The sequence below is a fragment of the Lathamus discolor genome, chromosome 15 (assembly GCF_037157495.1).
Source record: "Lathamus discolor isolate bLatDis1 chromosome 15, bLatDis1.hap1, whole genome shotgun sequence".
Classification (NCBI taxonomy): Eukaryota; Metazoa; Chordata; class Aves; order Psittaciformes; family Psittacidae; genus Lathamus; species Lathamus discolor.
In genome coordinates, this window is record NC_088898.1 from 1651109 (window position 1) to 1679063 (window position 27955).

The 27955-nt window shown below is 46.6% G+C and overlaps 1 protein-coding gene across 1 annotated transcript; it reads left to right on the forward strand.

Annotated features, from left to right (window-relative positions):
• Positions 1 to 23973, forward strand: UBAC1 (UBA domain containing 1). The gene is made up of 10 exons (XM_065695538.1): positions 1 to 476; positions 5891 to 6011; positions 9217 to 9290; positions 10440 to 10547; positions 11383 to 11485; positions 12188 to 12296; positions 13726 to 13957; positions 15055 to 15141; positions 16065 to 16203; positions 18202 to 23973. The coding sequence occupies exons 1-10, from the start codon at positions 339 to 341 to the stop codon at positions 18315 to 18317; spliced, it is 1227 nt and encodes a 408-aa protein (XP_065551610.1). The 5' UTR covers positions 1 to 338; the 3' UTR covers positions 18318 to 23973.
• The last annotated feature ends 3982 nt before the right edge of the window (positions 23974 to 27955 follow it).

Below are 27955 nucleotides of genomic sequence, written 5' to 3' on the forward strand. Positions count from 1 at the left end.
GCCTCGCCGCCCCGCCGTTAGGACTACACCTCCACGCATACACCGCGCTGCCGCGCTCTTCCGGTTCCGGTCGCCGCGGGAGCGCCCCCGTCCCCCCGGAGGGACCGGCGGGCCCAGGCGCGGGCAGCGGCGGCGGTCGGGGGCGCGGCGGGGCGGCGGCGGCGGCAGCGGCTTCCGGGCGCTCCTTCTCCCAGCGCGGCCCGGCCGGGCTCGCCGCCCCCCTCGGGCCTGACGGGGTCACCTTCATGGGAGGGCGGTAGCGCGGGGCCCGGCGGTGCCCGGGGCCTGCGGAGGAGTCGGCGGAGCGGGGGCCGGAGGCGGCGGCGGGGCCCGGGGCGATGTTCGTGCAGGAGGAGAAGATCTTCACGGGCAAGGTGCTGAGGCTCCATGTGTGCACCATGGAGGGCGCGGAGTGGCTGGAGGAGGTCCCCGAGGACACCACGGTGGAGAAGCTGAAGGAGCGGTGCCTCAAGCACGTAAGGAGCCGTGTCCCGGTGCGCGGGGAGGGAGCGGCGAGCCCGGGTGGGTGTCGGGCTGGGGCTGGAAATCACGGTCGGGGTGGGCGGGTGAGTTCCCATTGTGAAGAAAACGGATTTTCGCAACGCCCTGTAAATGTCTTAAAGCGAGATAAGACAAAGAACGGGCTCAAGTCAACGAGGGTTTGTGTTCTGGTTCCGTGTTTACCGTGTCTGCCACCCCCCCGAATTACGTGAAGCTGTTCCGCATAGAAAGAAAACGCCTGTTTCAAGAGTTTTGTGTGTTGGGAAGGAGGATTTAGGGGAGGGAAATACTTCGCAACCTTTAGTTACAGGATTTGGCATGTGCTTTGTGTGGTGGTAGAGACTGCCAGCTCCTGCGTGCTTCTTGTGACCTGGTGGCTCTGCACCGCAGGAGTCTGAAGTGGGTCCTCATGATTTCCCTTCAGAACTTAATCTCGTTTGTTTCTTGTTTCTGTGGAAGAGCAGAGAAGGAAAGTAAAGGAGAACTTCCCTTGTCTGAAAGAGCCTTAGCCCAGTCGTACCCGGTGTTGGCACAGTGGGATGTTTGGTGGGGAGATAATGGACTCTTGTAAAGCTCTCCCTGAGCTCTAAGCAGTAAGGTCTTAATGGACATGTCCGATGGGTAAATTACCACTGTGTGGAAGAGAAAACAAGTAAAACTGCACAGGCAAAGCCTGTGGAAGTTGAGCTGGAAAACACAGGCTCTTTGTACCCATGTGCTCAGAACTGGTGTGTTTGAGGGTGTTAGATGTGAAAACCTGTGGTTCCAAAACTACTGGACTGATTTTTTGAAGCTCTGCCGTGACGGTGTTTTACTTTAAATCAAACCCAGGATTTACAACAGCTGGGTGTAAGGTTGTGACCTGTCACCAGGGCTCTGCTAAAGTCTGTCATTCTGGAACCTGTGCAGCCTGACTGGGGGCTTGAGAGCATTGTTGAGGGATATGTAGCTTTAGTGTGGCAAAAGAAAGAGCCTCTGCTCTGACCTTTGGGAGTGCTGCTTACTGGACTGCATTTAATAGTGAGGTTTGTTTTGGCTACAAAGCCTTGCAAAGACGTTGTTACATAAACCACACTTGCAATAGGCAATCGTATGTGTAATACTTAATTCCTTAACCCCCATTTGAAGGGTAAAAGGTTTTAGTTTCTGGCTGAACACTCTGTGAAGGAAGGGTGCCAGGAGCCCTCTGCCTTGGGTCAGCTCATTGCTTCCAGCTAGAACCCCTGGCTACAACAGGTCACAGCACACACTGTTTTTCTTGTCTTTTAGTCTTTTTAAGTGCTTTTTGACTTGGGGATCAGAAGAGCTACATCCTGAGGGAAAATGCGGATGCCTTGCTGCAAATTGTGGAGTTCAGGTCCCCCCACACTGTTACAGTCCTGGGATAAGGCTTGTACTTCCCTCCTGTCCCTCTTCAGCACAGCTGAGTGATTAAGTGGTGCAAAACCTGCCAAAACAGGGTGGGGTAACAATTACATGCATGTGTGCAGCACTGAAAGGCCTTTAATTATCAGGAAGCTTAATTGAATAGCTGCTTGCATTGCAGAGCGAGTCAGGGCAGAAGACAATTGATAACTTGGCATGATGTTTGATTTCATTCTCTCTGCTGCTTTGTGCTAATGGTGTGGATTTGCATAACCATTATGGATAATATATAGTTTTATGGAGGGGGGAAAAATAGAAATGGAAAAATCATCAGCTCTCCTGATCATGGGTATATTGCAATGAATCTTGATAGCACCTCGAGATAATTTATGCAGCCATCTCTTGTGAGATGCTGGCTATTATGTTCCCTAAAGTCTTTGAAATCATTCTTTTGAGAAGCAAGGGAAGTTGGTATTTGGAACAGTTTTGAACCATTTAGTGCTGATTATTGTTAAACTCCTACCTTTAGTAAAGCTGTCTTGATAGTATATGAACCTGATAATACGTTGTTTCCCTTCCCAGTGATTTTTTTAACTCGTGTTTTACCATCAAAGTGTTCTCTTGGAACAGTCGCTACAGCACAAGGTCCCACTGCCTCAGCAGGAGCAGACCCTGAGCTCTCCTGTGGCTTCCTTAAGAAGCAGCTGTTCATTTGAGAACCGGACTTCAGAAGGGTCAGCTTAGCACAAACTCACACTTACATACTTTGTATGTCCAAGTATGGCCTGGTTCTGATACTCTAATCACAAGAGACCCTTGCTTCTTGCTGAGGCTCACAGCGGTTCTGAAATCCTGGTGTAAAATTGAGGTCATGCACTTGGGACACACAAACATGGGCTGTATGTTCGTGCAAGCTCCACCTGTAACTTTCCAGGCACTGTGGGACAAGCTTTTAACGCTCTGTGCTTCTGTTCCCCTTAAGCAGTCTCAGCGATACTCACCTGGCTTTTAAGGTATGATAAGGAGTATCTGTGGAATAGAGATGCAAGGCGCTAGTTTTCAGAGTACAAAGATAAGGTAGGTTCATGCCGCTGGGCATGGTTTGGTTACTATGTGAGGGATGCAAATGGTTTAAGCCACCCAAGCTTAGCAGCAGGGAGTGTCAGTGTTATTTACAAATGTTTCTGTTTAATAAAAACAAACAAAATAAAAGCTTTTTCTTATTTTCAAACCAACCAAACAGCCCTGTGGTTTATCAGCATTCCAGGCTTCACAAATAGCATTTGGCATCAGCAGGGTTTACAAGTTCAGCAGTTGCTCAGGCACCTGTGAACAAAGATTTCTCTCACCTGCCTGGCAAAGCAGCCTGAACTCCGGTGTTAAAAAGAAATGCAAATATTGATGCTGGAAGCAAAAGGATGAAACAGCAGATCCTCTCCTTGCAATCCTTTTGTACAAAAAGATGAGAGAGAGCTCATCATCCCCATGCACTGTGCCTCTGATTGTGGGGAGCAGTGCTCCTTAGCCCTGCCATGCCCTGGGGCAGCAGGGTGCACCCTGCAATTTCCCTTGCTTCCTCTGTGCTCTGCAGGAATTCCTCTCTTCTTTCCTGCTCTTCCTGGGGATTACCAGTGCTGTTCTGTCTCTGGGCAGGAAGGTGGCATTAGGTGCACTTTAAAACATCGTCTTTAATACAAAAATCCTGTGTTTTGGCAGAATGGTTCTCGTGAAGCAAGATTCCACAGTGAGATCTAGTGATAGGTGCTCACAGTTCCTGGTGCTCTGTTAAGAGCTAGTAGAGGCATTGCCTAAGATAGCGTTTCTATTTCCAGGGCATGTTAAAATGTTAAGATAAATATTTCACTGAGCAGTCTCTTTGATATATGTACTCCATATTTGCCTTCTTATTCTATGCAGTTGTCAATAAAGTGGTTAGAGGATCTGGCAGTTAGAATGGGTGTCCGCAGGACTTGTCTTTTAAAACAGCAACTTTCATTGTATCACGTGTTTTCACCTTAGTACGATGGTTGCACACACATACGCACACTCCTCCCCTTTATCTGTGCCAGGGAAAAAATGGATAATAGTTCCTATGCTGCCCCAAACATACATCTCCCAGCTCCTGTTTTCAAGTTCTTCCTTTTGGGGTAGAACTCTCAGGATCTGTGACTAATATATCCTCCATAAGAGGAGATGTTCCACTGATGTACTCTTATGCATTTTGGGTAACTTATCAGATCAATTACAGGCGGTGCTCCCAGCTGCTTCTAGGCTTTAATGTGTTCTTTGGCTCTGGTTCAGCAGTTAATATGCTGAAGGATTAGTAAGAAGCTACTGTTATACAGAGCAGGGCTCAGATGTTCTCACATCAATCTTACTGAGGCATCAGAGCTGTGTAGAAGCTCATATGAGGAACTGAAGGTCAGTGTTGAAAACAAGTGCATCGTGTTTGAAAAGAGCAGGTAGCTGAGCCTTCCATCAGCTGCAGTCAAAACAGGAAAGGTGGTGATGAGCTAAAAGGATTCCTTTGAAGGAGGCTGGTGATCCATATTATTTATGATGGACAGGACTACATCAAAGTGAAGTAGTGATTTCAGTGGGATTTCTGGAAATGGCTCGTACCTGAAGGGTGAGCACATTCTTCTGCAGACATGGTAAAAGCATCTTGAAAGAAGCGTCATTAAAAGCTGTTTCTGTGTGCAGAGCAGGTGAGGTCAGTGTTAAGTGTCCTATTGTGGCGAGAACAGCAGCGTCACTTCCATGGCTTTGGTAGGTCGTTATTTTTAATGTAGCCTTTCTGGAATCGCTACCACTGTGCTCTCTTTCTGCTCAAACAAGTTAGAAGTCTCTAGATGCACTGATGTAATGTTCTTGAGATATGTCGCTGGGTCTGGAAGTCGCTGTGGTGTGGAGTCAGTTCAAGGCCTCTGTGTGTGCACGTGCTCTTCTGTCAGGATTTGAACTGGATTTCCTAGTGAATTGTTTGACGTACAGTTTATAATTGTAATAAGGAATTGAGCGCAATGTTCATCTATGAAAACAAGTTACTATATGCTGATTATTTATGGTTGGGAAGAAAAGTTGTGAATGTAACTTTGGTTCAGCGCTTTGAGCAGGAGCCCAGGTCAGGGCTCCAGCAGCCAAATCTGTTGGTTTCACTTTGAAAGAAGGTGCAGAAACTGCTGTTTCCTTCCCAGTTTAAGGGCAAGTGTACCAAAATCACTGCTGGCTGTTGCTTGTTTCGTCTGACGGTGCGTGTAAATAATAATTGTTAGATGAAGCAGAGTCTCTCCTCTGTTTTGACGCTGGTTACAAATGAGAAACATGCTGTGTTATTACAGCCCTTCTGTAGAAACACTGGCTGCTCTTTGTAGATTTGCATTCTTAGTTCACGATACTAATTGCTACCCTCAGACTTTTCACTAAGAGGAGTGACCTTAGTGATCTGTTGCAGAACTGACGCAGCTGTGGGTCCTGGAGCATCCGTGCTTTGCTCCAAATCTCTGCAGGCCTGAATACAGGACCAAGGACTCAGAATTGTGTGATGGAGACATAATGTGGATGTATAAATCCACTCACGTAGGCCGGTGCCCCTGAAGAGCTCACTTGCGATGATTGAGCTGTAATGTTAATGCTTTGAAACTGTCTAAAGAAGTTTTTTAGACTGTCACAATCAGTTGGAACTTAAATCATAGAATCGTAGAACATGTCAAGTTGGAAGGGACCCTGGAGGATCAAGTCCAACTCCCTGAAGTAGCTATTAATTTAACAGCATTGAGGAAGGAAAACTAAAATCCTTCCTTTTGTTGATTATTCCTCCCAGCCAGGAGCCTGGATATGCAGGTAGAAACCTCAGTTTCTTTAGTAAAACATATTCTGTGCACTGGCCTCTAGCTTAAGCTGTTAAGAAGCTAGTAAATGATGGCACAGCTTGTATGTGGAGAATCTTAAGTGCAGGGTGCAGTGATTCATGCAGGAGGCTTATTTCTGTGCTCTGATCTTTAATATTTATCGTCTTCTGCAGTGTGTACCTGGGAGCTTGGAGGATCCAAAAACCGTGACGCATCATAAGTTGATCCATGCTACTTCTGAGAAGGTGCTGACAGACACAAAAACAGTGTTGGAGGAAAATGTTCAAGACGGAGGTGAGGTTGTCTGGTTTTTAATGCTATCAGCCTGGAAACATGAGATTGTGCTTAACCGTTTGGCGAGTTCCAGATGGTAGCTTTCTAATATCTACCCTGCTTTGACATAGGAAGCTAGTAAGATGGCAAAAAAGGAAGAGGAAAAAAGACTTTTCCCCCCAGAGAAAGCACCTTGAGCAGTTTGCTTTTCTTCGCTCTTCCTTTTGAGAGTTGAAAAGGAATTAAGTGTGTTCATTAAGTTGTAAAATTAAACAGGTGATTTTTTTTTTGTCTCCTTCTAAAGGAATTTTTCTTAATCTCCAGGGCAGCATTTATCCTTCAGAATGATTCAAAAATCATTCAATTATGGCTGACTATTCCAAGCCAGACAACCCAATGGTTTTGGGAGGGGGTTTTTCTTGAAATCTCTCAGTCAAGTAGAAGGATGGTTGCTGTATCTGAGTGTCTGCAATTCAGGCCTCATTCAGTCCTCTGCAATCCCAGGTCAGAATCCATCACACTGTAGTATCACTGACTACAGCAGAGTATGTGAGGTGTGTATTTACTCCTGAACTTTAAAGGTGTAAAGGATTAATGTAAGACAAAAGTTCTAAAGATGAGAGCCGGAGTCAGTTACTAGACAGCTCAAGCTAATGGCCCCTTCTGGAGATAAAGGGCAGTGGTACAGAAAGAAGCAGGACTGCTGTAGACTGAAATACTGTCTGAGCCAGAAACTCAGCAGGAATAGAGTTCCTGGGTTTTCGCCTGAGTTCATTCAGGCTGCAGAACATGTGCCGTGACCACGAGCGTTTTGGTGTCTGTTCCCAGGCAGTGTCACCTATCACCTTTAGAGCTCAGAAGCGTCCTCTTAGGAAGAGGCGACAGGCACCATTTTTGCTGATTCGTGGTGTATTATTTCTAGGCGAGGTGCTGGCTCTTGGAGTTTTGAATTGCATTTGCAGCAGCTATGCAGTGTTAACTGTGTAGTCACAGCAAGCTGGCATGCCTCCTCACTCCTCCCTCTGCAGCATGTGCCTTGCTTGTCACGGAGACAAGATTGCAGCCAACAGCTGACTGCACAGGGCAGCCAAGAGTCAGCATGTGGACCCTTTCACATTCTGGTCAGCTGGGCAAATGAGGGTTAACAGCCTGCACCAGCTGTTGCTCTTGGCTGTTATGTGCTGAGCCAGATCAAGGGAACTTGTTGTGCAAAGCGTACTTTGTTTGCTTTGTACCTGCTTAACACAGTGGACTAAAAACTGTGTGGCAGGCGTATCTGGGTGAAGGACTGCAGATGCTGCACAGGCCTGTTTTGGGCTCTGCAGTCTGCATGTTTCCACCCTCAGAATGTAGGTGGTGGTAACTGAGATGCTAGAAACTTGGAAAGCATCTAGTATTTCTAGAAACCGAGTTTCTGCATCTCTAGAAAAAGGGCACCTTGTAAGGAAGTATTAGTAAGTGCTAGTCTTAAAAGTACAAAGCAAGCCCTTGCCTGGTGATGCTGCAGTGGCGCGGTGATTGTTTGCCCTCGAGACTTGCCCTGGTGGCCTCCCAGGGATACATCCTACTGTAGACCATGAATCTCTCTACTGCCATTCACCTGCAAAGGTGAGCTTCAGCCTGGTACTGGAAGTTCTTGTTGGAAGACTGGTGCTTTCCTTGCTGTAGTTGGATGGTCCCAGTGTAGACCCAAACCCATCTGTGACCTGTCTCTATTGCTTCCTTCTTAGTGGAAGCACTGAAAGGCTTGTTGCTTTCTAATTATTATGAGCCAATTGCTGTCCTATTAACGTAGAAGACAACTGGAGCCTCTAATACTCTTTGTGTGAAGAGAAGAAACCAGTAACAGCCAAAGTGTAATTAATAATGGACCATGTTTTGAATTGACTGTACACTCAGGAGCTGTGGGCACTGAAGGAGTGTGTAAAGCTGTAGAGGCTTTGAAGTATGAAGGTCTGTCTGTATGAAGATACTGTCTCCCACAGCATCCTCATAGATAAGCTAAGGAAGTGTGGGCTTGACGATCAAGTAGTGAGGTGGATCGAGAACTGGTTGAAAGGAAGAAGGCAGAGAGTTGTGGTCAATGGCGCAGAATCTAGCTGGAGGTCTGTGACTAGTGGAGTTCCCCAGGGGTCGGTGCTGGGACCGGTGCTGTTTAATATTTTCATCAATGACCTGGATGAGGGAATTGAGTGCACCCTCAGCAAGTTCGCTGATGACACAAAACTGGGAGGAGTGGCTGACACACCAGAGGACTGTGCTGCCATTCAGCGAGACCTGGACAGGCTGGAGAGTTGGGCGGGGAGAAACTTTATGAAATTTAACAAGGGCAAGTGTAGAGTCTTGCATCTGGGGAAGAACAACCCCATGTACCAGTACAGGTTGGGGGGTGACCTGCTGGAAAGTAGTGAAGGGGAAAGGGACCTGGGGGTCCTGGTGGATAGGAGGATGACCATGAGCCAGCAATGTGCTCTTGTGGCCAAGAAGGCAAATGGCATCTTAGGGTGCATTAGAAAGGGAGTGGTTAGTAGGTCAAGAGAGGTTCTCCTCCCCCTCTACTCATCCTTGGTGAGGCCGCATCTGGAATATTGCGTCCAGTTCTGGGCCCCTCTGTTCAAGAAGGACAGGGAATTGCTTGAAGGAGTCCAGCGCAGAGCCACAAAGATGATTAAGGGAGTGGAACATCTCCCTTATGAGGAGAGGCTGAGGGAGCTGGGTCTCTTTAGCTTGGAGAAGAGGAGACTGAGGGGTGACCTCATCAATGTTTACAAATATGTAAAGGGTAGGTGTCAGGATGATGGAGCTAGGCTTTTTTCAGTGATATCCAGTGATAGGACAAGGGGCAATGGGTGTAAACTGGAACATAGGAAATTCCACGTTAACATCAGGAAGAACTTCTTTACTGTAAGAGTGACAGAGCACTGGAACAGGTTGCCCAGGGGGGTTGTGGAGTCTCCTACACTGGAGATATTCAAGGCCCGCCTGGACAAGTTCCTGTGTGATGTACTGTAGGTTACCCTGCTCTTGCAGGGGGGTTGGACTAGATGATCTTTTTAGGTCCCTTCCAACCCTTGGGATTCTGTGATTCTGTGATTCTGTGATTCTGTCTGATGCTACAGGGGAATTAATACAAATTAATCTCTAGGAAAATGGAATTTGTGAGGTATCTCACAAGACCTGTTTTCATATAACTTTCTGATGTATTTTTGTGTCATTCTCTTTCTAGATGTCTTGCTGTTGATAAAGAAGCGTGCGCCACCACCACTCCCCAAAATGGCAGATGTGTCAGCAGAGGAGAAAGTGAGTTTGAAAGACTCCTCAACTTGCTTAACTGCTTTATTAATGATATGTGGAGGGATTACAGTGGTGTACTTTTTAACTTTGATTGTGAGAACATTTGCCTTAGAATAAGACATGCACATACTCTGTGGAAGTGGTATAGATTTGCTGTTTGAACAAATGTCTGTTAACTGTGTAAGTATAGTTCAGCAAGTGTCTTGCTTTGTGTCTGAAAACCCAACAAATACATTGACTTGCTGTCAGGCTGTCTCCTATCTTTAGCTATATGTGGCTTGTCACCCTCTAACCTGGTCTCTAGAGCTGGAGTGTTGCCCCCTTACTATTTTTTTATTGAAACTATTGGATTGTGGTTGTTACTGAGGGTCAGTGGTACCCAGGATGCTGCTTATGCACCATGCATTTGATGTTACTGCATAAACACCTTGAGCAATGCTTGTGCTTGATGTTGTGTATTCCTAAGTCTCTTTACTTTGTCCTTGCACAGCTTTGTTTCTTCTTGCTTCCTGTAGGTATTGGTGTATGTCTCTGTAGCCCTTCCTGTAGGTATTGGTGTATGTCTCTCTCTTCAGTATGGTCTTGCTGAGCTGAATGTCGCTGTAAGAGCCTAAGTTATAAGACTGGAAATATTTATAGTTTGTACCCTGCTATGTTTTATCCTGGACTATGAGCATGTAGTGAAAATCCAAGGCACCCTATATCTCTGCATGATACTTGCAAGCAGCAAAGCACTTCCACTGTGAAGCAGTTGTTGTTCTGTGCACAGCATTAATCTATCTCTGGGTTTGAAGAGAGCATGATATGAGCAGACCACGTGGAGCAGAATATGGTCCTGGGCACTGAGGCCTCTAGGTTCTCTGTTTGATACATCACTTTCCCTCAATGCTGGAATTTCTCTGTGTGATTAGGTAGCAGAAATAGGTGTAAGGACTGAAAGTGGGGCAGCCCGACAGGTCCAGTTTTGCTCTATAATTGCAAAATGGTACTGGTGCTGTTAATCTTACTGTATTGCTAGACTGCTGTTTCTCTTAGTTGCGAGTTACAGAGCACTGCTTGATGCCTTGGTGAAGAATATGAAACTGCTCTCTGTGCTGTGTTCTCTGTTCTGTGGATAATGGGTTATGAAACCTGATCATGTTTCCTGTCCTTCAGAGGAAACAAGAGCAAAAAGCTCCTGATAAAGACGCTATTCTCAAAGCGACTGCAAATCTGCCCTCTCGCAATGTAGATCGCACTGTGGCCCATCACAACATGAGGGATGTAAGTATTAGACTTGGCCTTAACTCGCACACTAACATCCAAATAGGCTTTTATCTCCTATAACCTTTTGTTTTATACATAAATGTGATTCTTTTTTCTCTATAAGAGAAATACAGATGTATATAATGTATATTAAAGTAGATAGCTTAAGATTTGGATACAGGTCATACTATTTGGTGATAATCAATAACTCTGTCTTCAGCAGTGTGGGGACCACTTCTGCCCTCCTGTACTAGTAGGATATGAAGCAGAGAATCTGCCCACGTATTGCAGGCTGTCAGTGTGCCCTAGTAACCTAAAGGGGACAGTTGTCATTTAAGCTGTTTAATGGCCAAATGACCTGCTGAGCACAGCTTATTTAAAAACAAGTGTCCAGCTGAAAGGAATTTGTGATGCTTCAGTTTAGAAAATAGCCTTGATCTGTGTTGTTCAAATTTAGATTACTGGAAAGCAAAGAGTAGACCAGGAAAGCTCGTTGGTTCAGAGAAGCAAGTACTGCTGCTACAGAGGTACTGTGACTGTCTCTTATAACACATCTGCAGTGTATTAAAGTGTTTCTGTGAAGCAGTGAGTTTTCTGGACCACCACACCTCCTGTGGTGGAACTGGGTGGCTGTGGTAGAAATAAAGAACTTTCTGCCCATCCTGTTTACATGTAGCACTTCACAGGAAAGGCCAGTGCCTCTTGAGAGACTAAATAATGCAGAGGAAGCCCTAATAAAGCAATTATCTGTACAGAGGGCCAGACCACTGCTGAGATACTAACAACAGATATATTAAGATTCAGTGATGCCTGGTAACTTGTCTAAATGTTCTGACAGTTTCCTTTCTTGCAGTTCCAGACAGAGCTCCGGAAGATCTTGGTGTCTCTCATAGAAGTTGCACAGAAACTGCTAGCACTGAACCCAGATGCAGTTGAACTATTTAAGAAGGCAAATGGTATGAACATACCTTTATAGTTGCTAGTTCAATCTTGGGAACTTGTTTGCTTCCATAGCAGAGGAGCAGGCTTAGTGAAGTCCAGACCTTGATGTAATAGCAAAACTGCTACAAACTTTGCAGCCAAGATTTTCACCTTGTGGATATAGCTTTTATAAAACTGAGTTTCTGAGGTCCCTTTGGGATGAATGAGAAGTTCCATTTAAAAATAAAATTTTTAGCAGTGAAAAAGTTGGAAAACTTCAAGTTGTGCTTTAGGGATGGTAAAGAATGGTTGAAAATGCACAAGGAGATAGTAAAAGGAGGAGAAGGTGTAGCTGTTGGTTCCGTTTGTGGGAAATGCTTGCCCTTGAGATCTGCTATGACCAGATCCAATTTACTTTTCAGATAAATGGTAGATAGATCTTCAGTGGATCTCATACATATTTGCTTAAGTGGAAATACCACAGTCATGTGAGTTATTTGTCTTTTATGTGAGATCTTGAACACACCTGGACAAAGTCTTTGTCCTGGAAGAATATCTGAGCCAAACCAAGCTGAGTGCAGCATATTAAATGATGAGATAGCAAATTCAGGGCAGAAACAAAAGAAAGGATGGAAGAGAAGAATGGAGTCTGAACTTAACGCATGCCATTCCATTGAGGAAGGGGTTTATTTCAGCTTGAAGTCAATCTGAACGTTGTTTTGTTTGTGTATGTGTAGCCATGCTGGATGAGGATGAGGAAGACAGAGTGGATGAGATAGCTCTGCGACAGCTTACAGAAATGGGGTTTCCAGAAAGCAGAGCTGTCAAAGCCCTTCGATTAAATCAGTAAGTGTACTCAGCACGCTGCCTGTGAACTACTTGATATGGTTAAAACAACAAAATGAATCTTTTCTCTAAAGTCTCCGTATGTGGGTCACCTAAAACTAGGTTGGAGAAAGCATTAACTCAAAGAAGAGTGCTGCCTCAGGCAGCAGGTGTGGATGGCACAGGGAAGGGAAGCAGTGCTGTGCTTGCTCTGGAAAGAGCTGCTGGTCTGTGGTTCACTGGCACTGTTTCCAAGTATTGAACTCGCATTTTATTCCACTTTAGGATTCAGATTTTGCAGAGAAAAAAGCAAACCCATTCCATCTCCACTGGTCTTTCAGCTGAAGAAAAGTACTTTGTGCTGATCTTTTAAAAACATGCGAAGTTCAGATAGCAACTGTAGGAAAATAGCCGGTGCTGTAGTTCTTATCCCCTAAGAAGGATCAGCTGTACTGACTCACTCCTGTGATGGGTTTGTTAGGCCATTCTCAGAAACTTGTAATGATAGAGAATCCACAACATATTCCAGTCACTCTTTTCCACTCCCTTGTGACTCAGAAAGGCTTTCTCCCCCAGTGTTCTCCATCATTCATGTTGGAACTGAAAAGTCAGATAGGCAAAGACTTTCTTTTCTATGAACATGTAATAATTCCCATGTGTCAAATGAAATTAAATGTTCAGTTGCCCCGTTTCTGTTTCAGTTGACCTTTGTTTCTTCTTCTGTATTCACTGGGAAGAGATGTGTTGGGGCTCTCAAGATCCCTTAGCTTGAGCACTTGCACTGCATAGCAAGTGACTGTGTTCTGATCACGATGTTCTGTTCCCTTGGGCTGGCCCCTCCTTTGAGGGATAACAGATTTCTGCTTAAGTCAGAGTGGAAGAACAACGAAGTGGTACATGTCCAAGCGCAATTGCCTGTGTTGAATCTTGCTCAAGGCATATTGTGTACATGTAACATTTTTCACCCTCCTTATTTCTTGTTTTGCTATAATGGCATTCCTCGGTGACTGGATAGATGTCTGAGAGAGATCTTTTTAAGCATCAAAGCAGCTTGCATCTGAGATGTGGTTCCATGTGAATTTGGAACATGCTTTGCTTGCAGCTTTGTCAACAGTTGCACATAGTGTTTTCTCTGTTGTGAAATAAAGCAGCTGATGTGGAGAATAAGGTGACTCCCTCAGAAATGCCTCTTAAAATCTAGGTTGCAGCTCTCCAAGTTGGATTTCATCCCTATGTCTTCCAGGCTTCAGAGAAGATTGTGGTGCCCTGAAAGCACAGAGAATTAAGGTGCTCTGAGATTTGCTCCAAAACTTTATTATTTGTGACTTTTCAGATACTAGTTAACCTGCAAGTCAGTATACCATGGGTGTAAATGCAAAGGCAAAAGTCTGTGGAATGCTACTGTACATCTGGTGTGTTTTTCACCCCTGTGTTTTGATTTGCTTTTCAGTATGTCAGTGACGCAGGCCATGGAGTGGTTGATAGAACACGCAGATGACCCTACGGTGGATGCTCCGCTTCCAGGTCAGACTCCATCAGAAGCCGCAGATGAAGCCGGTGCATCTTCTGCTGAAGCAACTGCAGGTCCTAGTTCAGAAGCAGGTGAGGAAGAGGCCAAGGATGAGCTGACGGAGATATTCAAGAAGATCCGGAGGAAAAGAGAGTTCCGTCCAGACCCACGAGTACGTGCTGTTTATCTTGCTATGTAGCTGTTGGGATTGGAACGGCCGGTGCAGGCACCATGGGATCCAAATGATCATTTAGTTAATAAATGAAATGGGACATCTGGCTGGATGTATGTTATGCTGGCTTGACAGTATTTTAGTGGAAGTCTTTAGGGACAGTTTAAATTCAGGCTGCTGAAAGGGATATTACCTAATTAATGCACCGCTGTCTTAGATAGCAGTATCTAAACTACTGACACGGTTACTTCTGCACCCAAAAACCATCTGATGGGACTAAAATGAGCTGCTGAACTGGCATTGCTTTTTATGACTGCTGTCTAGGAAAGAGGAGGGGTTGCAGGATGGCAATAGTCCTTTTGCTGTAGAAAAGGATGGAAAAGCATTATTGTATTTTAAGGGGGCAATGAAAAGTATCATCATTAGATTTAAGTCTGCTGAAGATTTAAAGAAGTTAGCCTTTTTATCAGTATCAGCTGAAGAGAAAATGTGTTGTCATCGCACTGTAAACTCACCAGGAGGTGCTCTTTAGAATGTAGAACTTGGTTTTTACAACTGTTTCTTGTGATTTCAGTTAAAAGTGGTAAATGTATTTGACCTGGGTACAGTTTCTAAATGCTTAAACATTCTTCTAACAATATCTAGGTATGCTTGTCTAAACACATAACACTGACTAGCTATATAATAAATCTGGGAGGTGAAATTAAATCAAGTGAATAGAACTACAAGTGCATGTGGAGTTTGGTCTACCAGTGAGATGTGAACAAAAGCTTTGTGACAGGAGAAGTCTTAAAATAAGATGTTTCTGTTGTGCTCTTCTCCTTTCTGCCCCGGGTACACTTGCTCTTTGCCTTGCATTCAGCTTTCAGTGTTGAGGATAGGAACTACCTTCACTCTTGAGATTTATTTTTCTTCCATAATAAAGACACTTCTGATACAAGATATTTGAGAACCTTGTAGATAAGATTACGTAGTGGTCTACAGATGGAAGCAGTGGGGATTTTTTACCCCACAAATGCTCCTCACAAATAAAGATGTGAATGTTCTCATTTCTCTTTTAAATGTTACGTGTATTAAGCTGTGCAAATCTGATCTAGGCTGTCATTGCCCTGATGGAGATGGGATTTGATGAAAAAGAAGTGGTAGATGCACTCAGAGTAAACAACAACCAGCAGAACGCAGCCGTGAGTACACTGTCACTTCTGTTCTTTATTGCTGTAATAGTCTGTTCAACTGATTCTTTTCATCATGGAATTGGTTGATGTTTTGATCTGTCATAAAGCCCAACTGATATTGGAGATTAAATGAGCACTACATATTCTGTGCCTCTTTCAAATTAGATACACAAGTGGAATACAAAGGTTTTAGACTTCTTAGAGGAACTCAGCATGTGTGAGGTTGAGGCTGATCTGGCTGGGATAGCATATGTGGGCTTTCAAAGAGCTTTTGAGAAACTCCCTCAGTGGAGTCTGCCAAAGAGATTATGCTGTCATGAGAAAGGAGAAGGTATTCCAAATAATTAACAACCGATTAAAGAGTAGGAATAAATGATCAAACAAGAGAATCAAGCCATGTAATGTGTAAATTACCATTCTGCAGCAGTGCATTCCACAGTTTATGGAGTCAAAAAATATAAAGGCTTTCAAAGATTGGTTAGTCCCCTGCTAGTGGATATGTTAAGGAAAGTTATGTGGGCACAGCTGACAGCCAAGGAGTCTTCTCTCAAGTATCCAGTGCTGGCCACTGTTAGAGGATATTGGCCTGGATGATACTTGAGGCTGCTGAGGTGTAGCTGTGCTGATGGGGTTCCTTTGAGGCAGTGTGTGTGTAGGATAACACACGTCGTTCCTGAGCTCTGAGGCATCCAAAGTTGGTATTAACTTTACTACCACACCAAGCACTGCTGCTGTTCCTGTTGAAATAAAAGCTTATTTCTATGGGAGAAACACACAAATGAATAGTAATCTAGTGTGAAAATGAATGTATAGCTCTCTCTTTACTGTGAGAGGGAAAAATAGGTAACATGCCACATTGTCAAAACTTTTGAGACACTTTCATTCTGATGTACCCAATCGTGAAGTCTGTTGTGCCTGCTGATTTCTTTCAGTGTGAATGGCTGCTGGGAGACAGAAAGCCTTCTCCAGAGGACTTAGATAAGGGCATTGACACCAACAGCCCTCTCTTCCAAGCCATCTTAGAAAACCCAGTGGTACAGTTAGGGCTAACCAACCCTAAAACTCTACTAGGTAAGTCCGGTGTGGGTTCGTGATATATAAACACTGTCTCTGTAGTTGCCAGCAGAGTAGAGGCTGGATGATGACAGCTCACTTTGTGGGATAGGTGCAGCTCTGTACCCTTTTCCTCACTTTCAGCAGCTGTATTGTTTGTTTGCTTCATACTGCAACTCAGCTAAACCCAGAACAGGACTTGGGGCTGCCCCAGAAATGCTGCTCATGCCCCAGGCTACTGGATTACACTTGCTGAACTCAGAACTTTAATAGCTGCTGGCTGCAATGCTTTTGTGGATTTAGGAGACCTTTTGTGTGCTCCCTTTGGCCAAAAGGGGAAAAATCTGGAATGTCTGACTAGAACTCTGATTATTTAGTGTTAAAAACAAGGCTGCCTTCTGCTGTACAGCTTACTGCATGCTGAGGCCTGGTCACTGAGAGGAAAGATAACTTGTGGAAGAGTAAGCAAACAAGTCTGAGCTAAGGCCTTGCCTGTCGAAGTTGAGATATGTGACAATACACTTCCCCTCGCTAGGGTTTCGGCTCCTTTGTAAAGCCTGTGTGCTGGTGGTCAGACTGTGAGCACAGCAAGTACCCAACTGATGAGCCTGGCAGTAAAACATCAGTCTCTCCAATGCTGGAGGGCGATACAGAAGAATGACATTGGCTCTGTGATGTGTATAAAAAGTTTTGCATTTAGTCTTTTTGGCTTCAAAATGTATTTGAAGCAGTGCTTTTAAAGAAAGCAGCGCTTTCCAGAGAGCTTTTAGAAATCCTACTTTAAATGTAATTAGGAGAGTTTGCAAGCCTTTAAATAATTCAAGAGCAGAACCTTCCCACTCTGCTTTCCGAACAAATGGTCTCTTCATTTCCAGCGAGGGTTCCACACTGCAGCTCAGAATATAAATAGAAAATGAAATGCCATTATATGTGCTTGTGAAGCTTGGATGAACATCAGAGAAAATATATTCCTAATGATACATCTGCAAATTGCTTATGTCACAGATTTTAATAATGAATTTAATGAGATACTTGCAGAATGTTAATTAATCTTGAGTTTTAAGCTTTTGACTCTGTGTGAAGAATATAGTTGAAGTGGTGAAAGGTGAGATCTGCACTTTTCTGTAGGCATGCTGCATGACCTTGAGCAGGGTATTAATGATGAGCCTTTCAGAGGTGCTGGGTACTTACAGCTCCCACTAATGTCAGTTGGAGCTTTGTACACTAACATCCCTAGGGAATATTAAGAAACTGACCTTGGTGCCAGTCTGCCAGACTCTCCCAACACTGACATTTCGGTGGCTTCTGAATAGGTCAGATGTGCAACTGCTGTTTTGTCCTGTTCCGTAGTGACTGCTCCAAATGTCCACTAGTCCAGCTCAGTGTCTGTCACAAAGCTTATAAGTTACTGCCTGGACCATTCTTCTGCCAAATTTGCAACTTAACTCTTGCAGTAGCTGTCTGGGTCCTTGAACATAAGTAGGAGAGTGAAAACTGGCACATTTAAATAAGCAAAAGAAAACAACAAAGCTTATCGTAAAGACAGCTGTGTAAAGAAAGCAAAAACTGCTCTGAAATAGTTGGATGGCTGTCAGTGTGCAGAAATGGAGGTAATTGTTGTGCACAACCTTTCCCCCTCTATGTGTAGGCAGGTGGAACTGGCTGCCTCCCCAGCATCCTTTGCTTTCCAGACACCAGGAAGGAGAAAGCATGAGCTCCTCAGAGGGAAGATGCTGCTTCCCTTCTGGATCCTGGGGCCTCTGAAAAGACAGAGCTTGAGATGTGGGAGCTTAAGGCACTGTACTTCTGTCTGCTGTGTGCAGTGAATTTAGTGCTGGGGAAGGGGGAAGCGGAGTGCAGTGCATAATGTGTATTCCCACCATTTTGGGGTGATGTTTTGCCCCTGCCTTAGGGTTGTAACTGTTTCTAACTGTCCTCTTGTTGGAGCATCCCAAACACTGAAGCCTTTGCTGACTAAGGGACTAATTGAGTGTTGCACTTTCCATCTCTTGGCAGCCTTCGAGGATATGCTTGAAAACCCCTTGAACAGCACTCAGTGGATGAATGACCCGGAAACTGGGCCTGTTATGCTACAGATCTCTCGAATCTTCCAGACACTGAATCGCACGTAGAGGGGGATGCCAGTCCACTGTGCCACTTCCTACTGCCCCTCACCTCCCCTTCACCCCAGCGGGAGGGTGCATGGAGTGCTTGGGAGGAGGTGGATGGAAGGGGAGAGGGGTTGATCCTGTCTGAACAGGGGGTCTCACACGAGAGCTTATGTAGTTATGGCCAACTGAAGTTAATTGCCTTGTGGATTTAGTGTTAGTGGAAGAGGTTTGAAGACTTGTTTTCAGGTATTAGATTTCAAATGAAATATATCCAAAAATAGGAAAAGGTTTTGTGAAAATAACCAAGAATCTGACTGTTGGAAAGAAATCCAATCATTCTTGTTAAAAAGGCCTGTGACAGTAGTTTTCTAGCCAGTTTTGCTAGCATCTGGCTAGTGTTTACAAAAGGTCACTGACCACTAGCATAGGATATTAAAATCATCTCCATACAGTATTAATTTATGGCTCTATCCAATTCTAAAAAGCTTTTTAAAATTGATTCTTAGGAAATGTTTTTTAAAAGCTCAACTCCATTGGGAGAGGAAGCCCATTTCTATCCAGACCTGTTAATCGTGCGTTTTAATTTAAGTGAGAATAACTCAGAGATGAAATTGTTTTAATAAATAGCATTACTTTTTCCTATTTATTTTCTGCGTTAGTGTTGTTGCAGTACTTGTAGGGGATTCTCTGTCAGCTCTGTTAAAGATGTAGTATCTCTTTCACAGCAGAACTCGCTACACCAAGGCTTGGGATCTCAAGTAGGCTGCTGTTCATAGGTTCATACTCTGCCGTATCCTAGTGCAAGGAGGGATATATTCACATAGTGGGGTGTTTTCCATTTTTATGTGCACAGTTTGGGAAAGGGAGACTTGTGTTTTTTGACTTTGTTTCAACCTGTTTACAAAGATTTGCATGGTTTTTTCGTTGGTGAGCTCTAAGGCAGCAGAACAGTTTAGGTTTTTACCTTGTTTAACGTGTTTAAAAGTAAGCTTGAAATGACCATCTTTGAGATACAAGTGGCTTTTCTTGCCACTTGTTTTTATCTTGGAAGTACCAAGAATGTCAGGCTGGGGCTTTCCCATTTTGTCAAAAGCCTGGTTGGGATTTCAGGCAGGAGCTGAGAGCTTTCAAGGACAGAACTTGCTGTGATTCTCCAGCCAGTTTTCAGCTGGGCTCTGCAGGTGTGAGTCCGAACAGAAATAGGTTTTGTTTTCAGATAAATGGAACGTGCTTCACTTCTGCCCTGATCCCTGCCCTATCTTGCACTTCACAGCTGTGTTTGTGGAAAGCCAGCCTAGGCAAGCCCTGCCTCTCCAAAATGCAGAGAAACCAGCTGGGGACCCCATCCTTAGCTAGCACAAAGGTGCCCTGTCAAGTTGAGGGATCCTGAGGAGCAATGCAGGTCACCTTGTTAAATATGGGGCTTCTCTTAAGCTAAAGTGCAACAAGATGCAACCCGAAACCTTACAACAAGTTTTGGCCTGAACTTGGCATCCAGTCTCTGCTGTTATGCAGTCAAGGCACCGGAGTTGCCAATTTCACATCATTCATATGGAGGGTGGGGAAATCAAAACGGCATGAGATTTTATCTGGACTGACTATCCCAGGACTTTATTTGTAATTCCATATTAAGCTTTGCAGTTCATGGCTGCTGAAATACTTACTTCTACATCCAGAAATGCCAAGCTTTATAGAGATGATGCTTCTGTTCAGACTGGACTCTCACCAAGAACAGATTGACAGCATGATATGGAGTTGTAATCTGTCTTATAACAGCTAGGAGCCAAGTCCTGCAGCTCAGTGAGTACAGCACGACTCTTGAGTAGCTGGGACTGAATGTTGTAGAGTTATCAAAGGTTTTGATTGTTTTATCCATTTTTGTTCTTGCTCCCTGAAGCTTTTTGCCTGTAATACCACCAGAAGACGCTGTTACTTGAAGCTCTTAATGTCAGAAGCTCGTGCCCTTCTCTACCAGTTGGGTTTCTTGTAAATATTCCTTTTAATGAGTGTTTTTAGAAGACAGCTGAGGAAAACGACCCTGTAGTTTGGGGGCTTTTTGGCCTCTGAATGAGTAAGGACAGGTTCAGACGTAACAGATACTTTGGTAGCAGTCTTGGTCTTTGAGGAATGTAAAGCCTTGTTGGTGAAATGCTGCTTTTGATTTCAGTCCTCCATGACCAGACCCTGGAGTGGCTGTGGAGCTTCCAGGCAGACCAGCAAGGGTCATCTGTCAACTTCAGAGTCTTCTGCAAGTTTGGCATCTGGTTTGCAGGCAGAACCTTGGGGATTTGCTACGTGGCAAGTGAGCAACCCCAGCTGCCATGGGAGGAGCAGCCCCAGGACTACCTGTGGCTACTGCCAGGGCAGCGTGGATGATGAACTTGAACCAGCCCCCCAGCTTTTAGGGGTTGAAGCTGGGGCATTCCTGGTACTCAGTGTCTGAGGAGCAGGTGGCTCGCTTCTAAGGGTGCAGGTTCTGCTGCTTGTGTATCTCTGCATCAACGCCACAGCAGTGAGATCAGAGAGAGGATGATACTGCCAGGACCTGCTGATGAACTGTGCATGTTCTTCAGTGTCAGTTTGATCGGGGAGATAAAGGTTGCCAGAGCTGCCCCCTCTGTGTGCCAGAACAGTCAGTGCTGGTGAGCCTTCACAAGGTGTGGGGAAAAAAGCACTGGTAAAACACATCATGCTTATGAAATAGAGGAGGGTAAGAGTGTACGGGTTCAACAACATAACCAGGTATTGCAGCAGCAGTTAGAGACCTTAGGAATACTGTGTCTTTAAGGTGCCTGAAGGCTCAGGAATATGTGGTTATTTCTGGAATTCGTTATTCTAGGGCTCCACATTTACATAGCCAAAGTGTTGGGGAGTGTGTTCTTCCTGATCTGCCAAATGGTCATCTTGTTTGGTACAGCTTTAACATAGATAGTCCAGCTTGTCTTCTGAGAACTCACATTGCCAGTGGCTGAAAGAGGCCAGAATTTAGGAGGTGATAAGCACAGAAGTCATAGGAGTTGATTTAAAACAAAAAATGCACTGGAGGTTACATGAACACTTGAATTGGTCAAGACATGGTGGTGGTGTTAGGGCATGGACTAGTAGCAGACAAGGGAGCTGTGTGCCCCGTCACACTGGGGTGTAGTGCTGCTTCATCCCAGTGAACAGAGCCCACAGTGCCTGCGAAAGGTGTTGGTTACCCTCATTGTTACAAAACCTGCAGAAACCCCAGAAAGATCCCTGCTGTTGAGTCAGAACATGCAGACAGGTCTCCAGGCACAAGGAGCATGTGTGCTAAGAGCTGTGCCTGGTGATGAGCTGCCCTGTCACAGGCTGAAGGGTAGAGGGCTGGTGGATCTGGTCTGTGAGCCAGTGAGAGGTCCTTGAGCACGTGGGGATGGAAGTCTTTGCTTTAAAGAGTGAAACACTGTCTTTTTGTGAGGAAGAGCTACTCACAGGAATAAGGATTTACAGGCTCAGGTCCCGTGCTTGCATCTCTGGTGTTCAAGTTCTAACTAGCAGGCACGTTTATGTGTCTCATAGCGTGGTCAAGGGAATATTTGGAAGCCTGTGAAATCAAGCAGTAAGGAAGCAGGGAGGTAGGTGGCTAATCCCATGTGTCTTACGGTTCTAGCTCTTCACCCCATCAGTCGATACAGACAATCTACTTTTGATGTCGTGTGACTCTTGAAAGCTAGCTGTTTATTTAAATATATGTAACTTGTAATTTTGTCATCAAAGCACTGATATTCTTAATAGATGTGTGCTAAATGGAAGTTTGTTCTCAGGGCTTCGTATTTATACTCTTTATAGGGTGCATTTAACAGGATGTAGCTGGGGAAAAATGCCAGTGGCTGCTTTACAACTTGGATCTTGATTGTCTTTCCCTGTGAGCCTGAGCTAGCATCACCCTTGGAACAAATCTCCAGTGTCTGGCCCAGGCCAAAGCATCCTCCACTGTTTCTCTCCCTGTGAGCAGTGATTTGAGTCTTCTTTAATGGCTGCATCCCTTTGGCCATGGTCACACAAGATCTGCCTGTACTTCACAGGTCGCTGATCTTTCCTTCGTTTCAAGGACACTTCCCCATGTGCTGGGAAATGGGGTGGTTTCTAACGTGGTTTTCCGTGCGTTCCTATGGGAAGGTGTGAGGGTCCCTCCTGCCAGAAGCCAGGAACCTGCAGCAAATCCCTGCTTCCTGGCTGCTCACAGCAGCCAGGCACAGATGAGTCCCACAGCCTTGACCCCTCTTTCTTTTCTCACCCTCCTGGAACCATACTTGTCCTCTGGGAATCGATCTTCACACCCAAGAAACACTTGAGTGGTTCTTGAAATCCTTTTTAGTTAGGCCTGTTAAGGTTATTTTATTTGTGATTCATGGGCTGAGGATCTTTTAATGTATTTTGGAAGCTGTTTAACCAAACGAATGTATAGGAGAGCCGTTGGCAAACGTTGCCTGGGGAATGAGAGAGATGAGCAGTGACCTCGACTTCAGTGGCAGTTTTCTCCAGGTCCCTTGCACAGGATGGTGAGTGGTTCATCCAGAGCCAATGCCCTGGCTTTCTACTTTTAATACATAACATTTCTATTAGCTAGCAGGATAGTGGACCTTGCAGCTGGGTATTTCCATCTGATCATAAGTCCTTTTGCTTTAAGGCATAAGCAAACCACTGATTGTATCTTCCTCTCTGGCTCATTATTCATCTGAAGGGTTTGTGGTGCTGTTGTTGGGTAGGACAGTTGGTGACTGTGGCCAGGTCAGTGGTCCCCATGTCCCCACACGTGGTGCACAGTATCGAGGTGAATGTGTGGTCATGGTGGTGGCTCTCACATCTGGGTATAACAAAAGGGATTTTTAAGGACCTCTCGCCCTATATTTGAAGATCTTTAGGTCCTGTTTGTGGTGTGTGAACTTCAGTCAATGTAAAGGCATTAAATTCTTACTGAATTTGGGTATAGTTTTCTATCAGTCTCTGGGAACAGGGGAGAAATTGGAGCACAGTTTTAAACCAAGCCCCACAAAACCAAGTGTCTTTGCAGCAGGGAACAGAAGCCCGTAGAGCTTCCTAAATTGCTTGGTTTTATCAAAATGAACTGCCCAAGACAGTGATTTGCCATCCAGCACTTACCACAAGGCAGCACCAGGAAGATTTATCTTGCAAGGTACTGGCTCCATATTTGACACTTCACCTGTGTAGCACATCCTTAGGTACAGCATCCGAGGCTCTTTGTACGCACTGGCACTGACGTGTGGCATGCACAGCTCTTTCCAAGATGTAACATTACTTTTAGGAAGCTTCACTAGGGCGGATGTCACCGAGCCTGTGGAATTCGGGGTTCATTCTGGATGGGCTCCTGTGGGTCACTGACCTCTCCTCAAGTGGGAAAACCAGCAGGGCTTGCTCCTGGACAGCAGCCCTCAGGCAAGGAGCACCAAAGGCTGCTCATCTGCACTGAAATCTATTCCTGGAAGTTCCTGGGGTTGTTATCAAAGCCCAGCCTGCTCCGACTGAAACAATTCCATCCCTTGACCGTGTGGAGAGGTCGTACCCACAAACAAGGCCAGAATGAACGCTGAGTCTTTCAACCTGCTCACACATACACACTGAAGACACTGATGTTATGTGTGCTGTAAATTTATAATATATCTTAAAAATAAAGTTTTTTGATTTATTACAAGGTGTTCTGAAGCGTCATTCTCGGGAGCAGCAGAGGTTTATGAATCCGCATCATTCAGTGTTCCTTGTACCTGCAGGCTGCTGGAGTTGTTTGTCAGGAAATAAGGTATTTCAATAGCTGGTCGAGAAACCTGTAACAAAACTTGTGCAGGAATTCCTGGTTCAGTGCCTGGTTTTACACCTGGAAGTTATTTCTCCATTTTCCAGGAAGTCCCCTTGGTGAGATTCATTGCAAGGGCTGTGTGAAACAGGATTTGGTTATCCCCTGGGATGGACCAGGGCCATTTAAGAAGGATTTGTCCTCATGGTGATTGACTTGATAAATTGGAAGCCTTTTCTTCCATAACAAGGGAGCCCTCATGAAGGAAAACAGATCAATAGCAACCAGCACCTGGTGGTGTGGAGGGAGGCAGTAACTCCGTGCGATGAAACCAAAATGCTCTTGTGGTGCCAGTGGTGCTGGCTCTGTGGCGATGAGCTGTGTGTGGTTGCCTTGGAGGTGACTGATGGAGTGTAAGTGTGCGAGGTGGTTTCTCTAAGGAAGAGGAGGGGTTATCATTTTCACCCCACATTCAGGGCAAGGAGAGCACTGACCGCAGCCTGTTTAGCCTGTGGTGCAGCAGCTGGTAAGGAGTTAATGTTTGTTGTGTCCCGTGAAAGATGGAGGATTAGGGCATGAGACATGGAACTGCTGCTTGTTCAGCACAGGTTTGCTACTGTGGTGGTGGTAAGTGCAGGTATTGTGGTGCCAGGTGGCCCCTAACTCAGACTTCCTTTATTGCACTGATGAGCAGGAGGCTGCAGGACAGTGCAAAGGTCCAGCTCTCCACTCATTCAAACACAAAACCCCTTAAAGCCGCTCGTGGTGCATCATTAGATAATGGTGCTTTGCACCTGAACCGGTACAGCAGGTCTGGGCAGGAACCCACGCCTTAAACATGAAGAAGTGCTGCTATCCGAGTGACAGGATGGGTGGTGGTTGAGGTGCGTGCTGGCTCTCGGGGCCAGAAGCACATGGAGATGTGTTGCTGGTGTCCTCCAGCAGGGACAAGGACAGAGTGTCGCTGCTGCTTCACCCGAGAGCAGCCTCCAGCCACATCCGGGCTGCAAAGGGTGGGGAAGGTAAGTACGGGTTGCACCTGCCTGTGAAAACACATCTTGGTGTTGGCACGGCGAGGCATCGCTAACAGCACAAATGGTGTGGCAAGGGAGGCATTCCCAGCCCTTCCATGGGTGGTTGACGGAGCCGCTCCCAGCACGCTCTGCACTGCTCGGGCCTTCTCCTCTCGTGCCTTCACCCGTCCCCATGAATCAGTGGTCGCAGTAACCCCTGAAAAGGAGCAGCACATCCACTAGCTTCAGGGGACCTATAGGAAACACAGAGAGTGGGGTTTGATAAGGGCCTGTAGGGACACAACAAGGGGCTCCTGCACGCCAGCAGCACCCAGAACAAGGCACCATTCCTCTGTGACAGCCCAAATCTTTGTGCTTAACTGTGCTGTTTAATGGTGACTTTCCCAGGAGAGAGAATTGGCCAAAGGGAGCAGCAGCTCTGGGGATGCTTTGCTACAGGGGGAAATGGGTTTGGAGCAGAATTAATGGCGCGAATTCTTTCCTCTTGCTATTCAGAAGCCTTCCCTTCAAAGGCAGGAGGTGCAGCTGTGAGCTGGGCTGTTGCTCTGGTGGCTTGGTCCTGGTAAATGGCTTGGAAACAGGCAGGTCTGCAGGGTACACGTGTGAGCAGCGTTGGTACAACTGCCAGCGAGCGTGACCTGAGCGGGGACAGCAACGCCCGAGCCCTGCGTATCCAGTGTCAGCAGGAATCCGGTCACTGGTGGAGCTGGGGGAGGGACATCGGTAACTCGAGATGCGCTGGACCAGGCCATGCTGACCAAAATAAACCTGGAGAGGTGACCGGCTCCATAAGGGAGTCAGTCGGGTGCCTGGATCGGGGTCAGTGCCCAGATACACAGCCTGAGCTCGGAGCCTGTGAGTGCCGGGGGCTCCTGAGGGGTCACCGGTGGCTCTGGATGCTGGGGTACCACAGCGCAGCCGGGTGCTGGGATGCAGGTGGTCAGTGCAGTTGCATGCGGTTAACACGGTTGTAGGTGGTCGATGCAGCAGCCGATGGGATGCAAACCCCACGTCTTGGCGCCCTGCACGTCTCCTGCACCCCAAGACGCTGTTCTGCTGCTTCCCTGCTGCTGTGCCAGGGAAGGGTTGAGCTCTCAACCAGGTTTCATGAGCGATGCCATCAGCAGTTGCATAACGAGCTCTCCCACTCCGGGGAGCAGCGCGTGTGCATGGAGCCGGGAGCTGGGGCAGAGCCAGGGCTCTGCGTGCATGGAGCAGGCGATGCCTGCGGTGGCTTCATACTTATAGCAGGGCAAGAACTGCCTGAGCACCCCGGTGCTGTGCAGTGTGAGCAGCCACAGGTGCACCCTCAAAGCAGTAATTGATGGGAGACTGGTAGCGCTTATGCATGATGTGGTTACTTGGCTTTCATGAGCTGGAGCTTGGGCATAAACCACATCTGTGTCGGAGTAAACCTCTATTTGTCCTCTGTGGAAGGGCTGCTCCGGAGGGAATCTGTGCCTGGGAGCCCTGTACCTGCAGCAGCTCCCAGTGCCTGGCGTTGGGTTCAGTTGATATTTATTCAATACTCATTTAGCCCTTGGAATAGCGCAGGTGCCAACCCTGCTGCCTCCAGCCGTGCCCCCGCCTCAAGCCCTTCCCATCGCGTGAGGGCTGCGGTGGGATTTGGGATGTATCTCTGGATTTCTTGGCTCATGGGATTCGATCTGCTCTGTTCCCCGTGGTCCCTGCAGCCGCAGCACAGCCTCAGTAGGGGTGAGCCAGGCTCCGTGGGCTGCTGGCCCCTCACTTCCTGCATGGCTCCTATGGGAAGCGTGCACTAAGAGGCAGATCGACCCTGCTAACTCCATCCTTAAAAGGGCACCAGGGGCTATTCCCGGGCTGTGCTTCCATCTGTGTGTGCCCCGACACAGGAGCTCGTTGCCGGGCTGCGTGCGGTGAATCACGGGGCGCTCTCTGCCTCCCACCCTGGGCCTGCCTTCCCCGCCGCCGGGCGCCTTCCTCCCTGCTCCGACACCAAGAGCAAACACCCAATTCCCCAGGAAACAAGCGACCCTTCCCTGGCTTTTTTCAGTGATATCCAGTGCTAGGACAAGGGGCAATGGGTGTAAACTGGAGCATAGGAAGTTCCACGTTAACATCAGGAAGAACTTCTTTACTGTAAGAGTGACAGAGCACTGGAACAGGCTGCCCAGGGGGGTCGTGGAGTCTCCTACACTGGAGATATTCAAGGCCCGCCTGGACAAGTTCCTGTGTGATGTACTGTAGGTTACCCTGCTCTTGCGGGGGGGTTGGACTGGATGATCTTTTGAGGTCCCTTCCATCCCTTGGGATTCTGGGATCCTGTGATCCCTCCTCTCCCATCCTGTGTTCCCCTTGCGGGTGCCCACTGAGGCCCAGCCCATCAGTGGTGCAAAGCTCCCTGTGTTTTCCCTCATCCGGGTGTCTGGAAGCGGGATGGTGCCTTTCCCACTGGGCCCAGGGGTGCAGCCCCGGTCGCTGCGGGCTTCCCCGGTGCTGCCATTGAAGTCACTCAGATTCATGGGTTACCGTGGGCTTTATTTATAGTTTGCTGGGCTAAAAATAGAAGCCCCGAGTGTTGGGTTCCCTGATCCCAGCCTCAGGCAGGGGGGATGCCCAGGAGCCCCTAAAAGGTGTCTGGTGGGGTTGGGTGATGCCCTCAGGGCTGCTCCTAGGGAGGGCTGAGAACAGTTTCTGCCCTGGTGTCTGTGGAGCTGCTGTGACCCGGCGCTGTCCCTGCTCAGTGCAGAGCCTCGAGCGGGACTCATCCCCTTCTGTCTCATCGGGCTCAATCTAACGGAGCCTGTGAGTGAGAGGGGAAGGAGCATCCGTGTCTCTGTGTGTAAGGAATCCCTGCGTGGCTACGA

Excerpts from the sequence above, each read along its gene's own strand:
- UBAC1 (XM_065695538.1), top strand. The coding sequence starts at position 339 with ATGTTCGTGCAGGAGGAGAAGATCTTCACGGGCAAGGTGCTGAGGCTC. Across the intron at positions 9,291-10,439 it reads ATGTGTCAGCAGAGGAGAAA|AGGAAACAAGAGCAAAAAGC; the intron begins GTGAGTTTGAAA and ends CCTGTCCTTCAG. Across the intron at positions 13,958-15,054 it reads AGTTCCGTCCAGACCCACGA|GCTGTCATTGCCCTGATGGA; the intron begins GTACGTGCTGTT and ends AATCTGATCTAG.